Source organism: Pelophylax lessonae, assembly GCF_965119305.1.
Source record: "Pelophylax lessonae genome assembly, chromosome: 11".
Taxonomy (NCBI): Eukaryota; Metazoa; Chordata; class Amphibia; order Anura; family Ranidae; genus Pelophylax; species Pelophylax lessonae.
Genome location: NC_138778.1, coordinates 59,767,344 through 59,775,168, shown reverse-complemented (window position 1 = coordinate 59,775,168; position 7,825 = coordinate 59,767,344). Strand labels below are relative to the sequence as shown.

The 7,825-nt window shown below is 42.4% G+C and overlaps 1 protein-coding gene across 1 annotated transcript; it reads right to left on the bottom strand.

Annotated features, from left to right (window-relative positions):
* Nucleotides 1–2,950: 2,950 nt before the first annotated feature.
* LOC309567360 (uncharacterized protein) lies at nt 2,951–4,288 on the bottom strand (the record flags this gene model as incomplete). The annotated part of the gene is made up of 3 exons (XM_082272775.1): nt 2,951–3,225; nt 3,304–3,438; nt 4,042–4,288. 3 exons carry the CDS (start codon nt 4,286–4,288, stop codon nt 2,951–2,953), a joined length of 657 nt encoding a protein of 218 aa, XP_082128901.1.
* Between the last annotated feature and the right edge of the window lie 3,537 nt (nt 4,289–7,825).

Here is a 7,825-nt window from a genome sequence, read left to right as displayed (position 1 = left end):
GGACACCATGCGTCGTCACATTAGGAGCATGCCCCGATGTCAAGCATGCATACAAGCATGTGGGGGCCATACAAACTTCTGAGTACCATTTTGAGTTGCTGAAATGAAATTTCAGCAAACTGAACTAGCCCGCTGCATCATTTTTTCACTTTATTTTCAGAGTGTCTTGAACTTAGCCCTCTGTAGGTTGATAATTTTCATTTCCATTTAACGATGTGGCATCCTTTTGATCCTAACATATCAGTATAGATTTCCAGCATGATATTTTTCCCCATTGAGACCTGATGTGTTTTCACTGTGTTCCTAAAACATTTTTGAGCAGTGTATATTAGCTAATGTTACAGATAAAGATGAAGCATCACAAGGTACCTGCAAATAAAAATAGTATTTGTCTAATTGAATTCTGTACCCCCTCCTGGGTGCACAGTCCTTAGCTAAAGCCTTGGCTTCAGACAGGCATCTTGCCTCCCCACTAGTCCATGAAAATCAAAAGGACCAGGAGGGTTGCCCTTAATATTGTAACATAACTGTAGCCTACATAAATTCTGTGCTTGATTTGATCAGCATTATTGAGTTTGGTGAAGTTTCAAAAAAATGTCAGCATTGCTTCACTCGAAGAGGGAACACAAATGTGGCCTTTTGTGCTGTACTGATCAGCACTGCTATTCCTGTATGTATTACTGGGCATTACTGGTACTGATATATACACAAACTGTGGGCATCACTGCTACAGCTATACCCAATATCAGTACAATAGTTCTCCTATGCCTCGTTTCCACTGAGCGGAACGGTTCGGATCGGGACAGATCGGCAGGCTGATAATGGTCCGGTCTATTCAGTTGAGCGTTTCCACTGGAAGTCGGACCTCTAGGGTCCATGCGGGGCGTACACCAAATGCCTAGCGTTGCGGCGTGGCGTCACACTAGTGCGACAACAGACGTGACGCTACAACAACAACAACAACAACAATGGAGGTCATCCAGCAGCTCGTCTTTGCTCTACTTGGCTTTTGGTTCTTAGTAATCAAAATACATGCCACACAGTGTGAGAGAAGGTTACGAGCGGCAAAGCGAAACACAGCAGAAAAGAGAAGAAAACTTTTGGCTTGGGTCTTGAGTCAGGAGGAGAAGTACACCTTTGTGCGGCAAAGACAAAGACGGCAGCGTTATAGGGTAAGCAACATTATGCCAATTGTCATTTATTTCTACCCGTATTAAAAAGTAAAATAATACAGAATATGACAAAATCTAATATAAGATGGGAAGGATATACAGTACATATGTACTTAACAACATTCATGTTGCACACGTATGTAAACATGCACATTTGAAGTATTAAATCAAATGCATAACAAATCATTAGTAGTATAATGAGTATTTATGTATAAGGTGTAATACTTCAAATGTGCATGTTTACATACGTGTGCAACATGTATGTTGTTGAATACATAATGTACTGTATATCCTTCCCATCTTATATTAGATCTTTGCAGATTCTGTATTTTTTTATTTATGTATAAGGTGTAATACTTGCAATGTGTACTCATTGCTCACTTTTATACATGATGCTATCTGACCTTGTAAAATATAGTATGTTGTATTAATATGTTTTTATTATTTGTGATATGGTAACATCTGCGTTTTCTTCTTTTAAAGATGCTTCTCCTTTTGTCAAAGCAGCGCCGCCGACCAGTCATTTGGGCTCTCCCCCGTGCCAATGAGTGGTGGGATGTGACCGTCCCAGGATTCACACACACACAGTGGGTGCACAATTTCCGAATGTCGGAGGAAACCTTTTCATACCTTTGTGCAAGGCTACGTCCAGCGATGGAGAAGCAAAGCACAAACTTCCGAGCCAGTTTGCCAGTGAGGAAAAGAGTAGCCATTGCACTGTGGAAGCTGGCTACCAACAGTGAATACAGAAGTATAGGTCATCTTTTTGGTGTCAGTAAATCATCAGTGTGCCGTTGTGTGCAGGACTTCTGTAAGGCTGTCTGCACATCGCTAGCTCCTGAAATTGTTCATTTTCCAGACAGGGAAAAGCTTAAAGACATGGCTGACTACTTTGAAAACAGGTGGGGTCTTCCACAGTGTGTTGGTGCTATTGATGGGTCACACATACCAATAATAGCACCACAAGAATACCACACTGACTACTTCAACAGAAAGGGCTGGCATTCCATCATCCTCCAGGGAGTGGTGGATGGAAAAGGACTATTCTGGAGTGTGAATGTTGGAAAACCTGGGAGTTTGCATGATGCTCGGGTTCTACGATTGTCCACATTTTGGGATTGGGTTGGGCAGGGAGGGCTGTACCCTCTTTCCACTAAGAACATTTGGGGGGTGAATGTTGGCTATTATGTGCTCGGGGACTCTGCCTACCCTTTACAAAATTGGCTCCTGAAACCATTTCCTGACAATGGCCGCCTGACACCAGAACAACAAACCTACAACAAGAAAACATCCAGGGCACGGGTCGTAGTTGAAAATGCTTTTGGAAGACTTAAAGGTAGGTGGCGGTGTCTTATGAAGAGGAATGACAGTGACATTCAACTTGTCAAATCCATGGTGCTTACTTGCTGTGCTCTTCACAATCTTTGTGAAAGTCATGGAGAAGACTTCCACCAGGATTGGAATACGTCTGCAGAAGAGCCAGTAAGGGTAATAGCACAGGATATTGAAGATGAGTGCAATGAAATACGTCAGGCTCTGATGCGTCACCTCAACACCTAATTTTTTACCATGATTGTTTTAAAGTTTTAATAAAGTTTTACATTAATGAATCAGACACACCCAAAGTCTCTTATAAAATCTCTTTTATTCAACAACAAAAATATTCTTTCTATATTTTCTTACAAGTAAGAATTCAAAAAAATAAAACATTTTTACAAAACAAAACTGAAAAATTACCAAAAAACAAAGGGTACAGGTCCTGTGCTGGCTGACAGGCACTATTGCCTTGGCGGTGGCCTGGGATCACGACTGGCTCCCAGCACTTGAACAAGCTGCCCTAGGACACCAAGGAAGGCCTGGTTGAAGGTAGACAACTGCTCCATCTGCTGCCGGGCAATCTCAGCCTCCTGGCGCATAGCTTCCTGGGCATCCTGACGCAGTGCCTGAAACCACCGCTCAGAAAGGGTCTCCATCCTTTCCTGTTGTCTTTCCTCTACTGCCCTCATATCATCAATAACTGTGCGCAGATCCAGCTGCAACCGTCTCCTTTCACCTGGAATATACAAAATACCAGAATATTGATTTAAGAAAATGCACAATTATAACTTTCACTCTGATCATAATGTCTTACCTGTGTGACGTGGTGCATTTGGCGTACTCTGTGGTAGGCTTGGTGTTGACACAATCGTACTGGTGCTGCTGAAAGATGTCGATGGACCATCGTCTGAAAAGTTAGAGGTATCATTGGAGAGTCCATCCACAGTATCTGAAAATGCACATATCAAGGGTTTTATACACAAACGAGAAGAAGACACAGTGTACTATCTTATGGCAGTTATCATCAGGTAGTAAACAATGGGATGCAGAGTGGGTAAAAAAATGAGATGCCTATACTCTTCTGTCCAGGTATTTAAATAAAAAATAATGGAACTATATCAGTTTAAAGGCTAAGGTACAATGAGAGCATCAGAAATCTCCATTATCTTTTCTACAGTTGTCTTTTTTCTCAAAAATAGGGGCTGGTTTATACAGACAGTACATTTCCCTATCCATTCTGAGATTAACTTTACTTGGTTAAAGTGCACTGTGGCTGCTTGAAATCATGCATGATAGCCTTTAATAGTATTTTTATGCATATTCAGCCCCCATTGATATTATCAAGCCCATACTAATTAAGCAAAACACCAGTCACGCATTTTTCATTAATTATACAAAACAGTGCAGCGCTACTCCCTACCATTTTCTTTCAGTCCACTGCACAAATACAATTACATTTTTGGTGCAGAGTTAATGGTTTTGTGCAGTTATTTTTTTTAAATGGTTAGCATAGGGAAAGCCAATGCCAAGCAGGAAAAAAAATAAAACTTACCAACAGGATCTATCATGGATTCGAGAAGTGCAGATGCAGATGAAGATGCAGAGTCCAGACCTCCTTCCCTGCCTTGGTTTGCTGGCCTATGCCCGTAAATGGCGTCCATGGCATCGTACCACTTCCAAGTACTTCGACTGTTTCCACTACAGCTGTTGGCATCCTTAATTTTTTTATATTGGCCTTTAAGCTTCTTAAGCTTTGCCCTACACTGACCCGACGTCCGTTCAAATCCCTCGGCTGCCATCCGCTGGGAAATATCTTTATACACCTTTTCATTCCTCACTGATCCATCAAGCTCACTCTGAATAACACTGTCCGCAATTATAGTAAGGAAAGTGGATAGTTCCTGAGTTGACCAGACCCTGCTGTTATTTGCAGGCATCCTTCTCCTATATCTGGACTGAGCTGCGCTTCCGTTTGACGACAGCAGTGACGTTTTCCTGTCCACCAATCAGTGGAATGTATCGTGTGACACCAGTAGCTCCGCCCTAACCGTACCGTACCATTTCCTATGGCCCTACATCTGAAGGAGGACCACGAATGGTGCGGTTTGGTTCGGTTGTATGGGCCACTTTCATAATGGAAACACCAAAAATAGCGTACCGTACCGAACCGATCCGAACCGTTCCGCTCAGTGGAAACGAGGCACTAGTGAACCCATTCATTGACCATTACTGCTATTGGTTTACCTAATACCTGTGGATCACTTTCACTTATGTACCCAATAACTGGAGATCTACCTTTAACAGAACATTACTCTTACTGGGGTACCTATTTATTGGGCATCAATGCTATTGGAGTATACAAAAGTTGGGAATCACTGCTACTGTGTACCTACTTACTAGGAATCCTTGCTTTTTGGATGCCCTCTAACTGGGAATCACTACTACTACTACTACTACTGGAACCCATAACTGGGCAAGTGAGCATCCATTCTACTGCTATAGCCACCATGTGAGAACCACTACTACCACTTGTGCCACCTACCTAGCAGTGTTAATTTCATCGATTAAAATATTTTTCGTAAGCAAAATGAACACTATTTTAGTTGACTAAAATACGACTAAAACTACAATGGCATTTTGGTCAAAAGGCTATGACTAAAGCTAAATCAAAATTTGATGTCAAAATTGGCATTGCTATCTGGGCATCACTACTACAGCTACAGTATGCCAACTACCAGGACATTACTATTACTGATTGTACCCATTCATTAGGTATTATTGCTATTGATATACCCAATAACTGTGGATCACTACCACATGTGCCCAATAACTGGAGATTTAAAGTTATAACCATTGACAGGGCATTACGTTTACTGTTATACCCATTAATTGGGCCATAATGCCATTGTGTACCCAGTAAATGACATTTACTGGGTACACTTATCTACTACCTACCAACTAGAAATCTTTGCTTTTTTGTGTACCCTCTAACTGGAAATCACTACTACTACTACCACTACAAAAACCACAACTGAGCAAGTGGGCACCTATACTACCACTGTAGCCACTAAGTGTGAATCGCTACTACTGCTGTGCTCCATATCTATTATCTAGGCATCACTACTACAGGTATACCCATTGACAGGACATTACTCTTACTGCTGTACCTATTCAGTTTGCATTAATGCTATTGGTGTAGCATCACTGTTATTTATGTACCTATTAACTGGGAATCCTTGCTTTTTGTGTGTTCTCTAACTGGGCATCACTACTACTACTGGACCCATAACTGGGCAAATGAGCATCACTACTACTGCTGGACCCATAACTGGGCAAACGAGCATCACTACTACTGCTGGAGCCACTAAGTGGGATTCACTAGTACTACTGTACCATCTATCTAGGCATCACTACTACAGCTATACCCATTAACAGAACTACTGTTACTTTTGTGTCCACTCATTGGGCATTAATGGTGTGGCCTCTAAGTGGGACGATTTCTACTAATACTGGAACCATAACTAGGCAAGTGGACATCATTGCTAATGTTGTAGCCACTACTTAAAAGAGAAGTACAGCCAAAGCTAGTTTGGCTGTACTTCTCCTGTGGATCACAGTAGCGCAGTTCATTCTGCACTCTTGTGACTCGTTTTCAGCAGACAGCAGGCTGAAGCCCGCTGTCGGCTGACTTCACAGATCGGGATCTTCATCAGCACCTAGCACTGCTTCTCAGCGAGCCCCTGAGAGCCTGAGCTAGCCTCTCCCGCCCCCCCCCCCCCCCACACAGCCCAGCACTCAAGTATGAGGGGGGGGTTGGGGGGTTGGGTGGTTGGGCGGTTGGGCGGTGCAGAGCTGATTGCAGTGACTGACAGTCATCAGCTCTGAGAACAAAGAATCAGCTGTGTTTGATCACTTGGTTCTCACCCTTCGGGAACGTTCACATTAAATGTGACTTTGAAATCGTGCAAGTTCAGTTGAACTCACACGATTACAAACCCGCATTTCAGTGTGAGTTGGGGGAGATTTGAATGGCATCTGTGCCAGTTTATGCACATATGTCTAATAAAATCACCCCTGAACTCGCCGAAAGTAGTGCGGGAACTGTTGTTCCCTTGCCCACAATAGGCTTCGATTTGGCATGCGATTTGACATGTCAAATCGCATGTCAAATTGCGCCAATGTGAACCGGGGCTTATAGCCAGCAGGGGACTGATGCTGCATCCACCTAAGTATTTATAATTCTTTAAATAAAATTCTCCAGCTTCTCTTTCAATTTTGCTGCTACTGCTATACCTATTACAAGGCATCACTGCTACTGCTGTACAATATTACTGGTCATCACTACTAGTTGTAACCATGACATCACCAATTACTCTAAATTGTATACTTATTGGATGTCATTACTGAATATATGCAATGTCAGCATGTCTGCCTATCGTGGTTTCCACAATACTGCCATGCAGAAATGCAGAATTCGTACCAAGCTTATTTTTCCATGTTTTAAGCTGTTGCATGTTTGTCATCCCTGTGATAGTCCCCTTGAATATTATTTATGTAGTATCTGCAGACATATTGGTTATACAGGATCTCTAAGCATATTAATCATTTTGTCTGCTTAATTATCTTGTAAGGCCTATGACTTCAAAGATAAGTGCAGTTATTTCAATGGTGGGCATAGGAAGGGCACAACTCTACAGTGAACCTGCTAAATTCTATAATACAACTCTACAGCATAAGTATGTAAATATATTCAACTCTCCAGCTTTCAGAGAGACCTTCACACCCCCTCTCCACTCAGAGATGGATTATATAGAAAACAGTGAACACTTTCTATTATATTGTGACAGTAGCACTGATTGCTTAATCAAGGTGTGAGTACCACTCGCTGTTATCATTAGCTTGCTGGAACTGAAAGAACCTATAAACCAGGTGAATAGCTACTCTACGCAGAGGTTTTGGCTTTTTTTTAAACTATGAAGGGTACATTAAAGTGGAACTGAAGTCCCCTGTATATTATTGTAAGCAGACAGCATTTTATTGCAGAAGAGACCTTGCTTGCTCACAGTGATCCCTGGAATGAAATTCAGCATGGTGGCCAAGACCATACAGTGGTTTAACAGGACAGGTTCTTCTCAGAACAGGCCTCGCCATGGCCAACCAAAGAAGTTGAGTGCACGTGCTCAGCGTCATATCCAGAGGTTGTCTTTGGGAAATAGACGTATATGTGCTGCCAGCATTACCGCAGAGGTTGAAGGGGTGGGGGGTCAGCCTGTCAGTGCTCAGACCACATACTGCATCATATTGGTCTGCATGGCTGTCGTCCTAGAAGGAAGCCT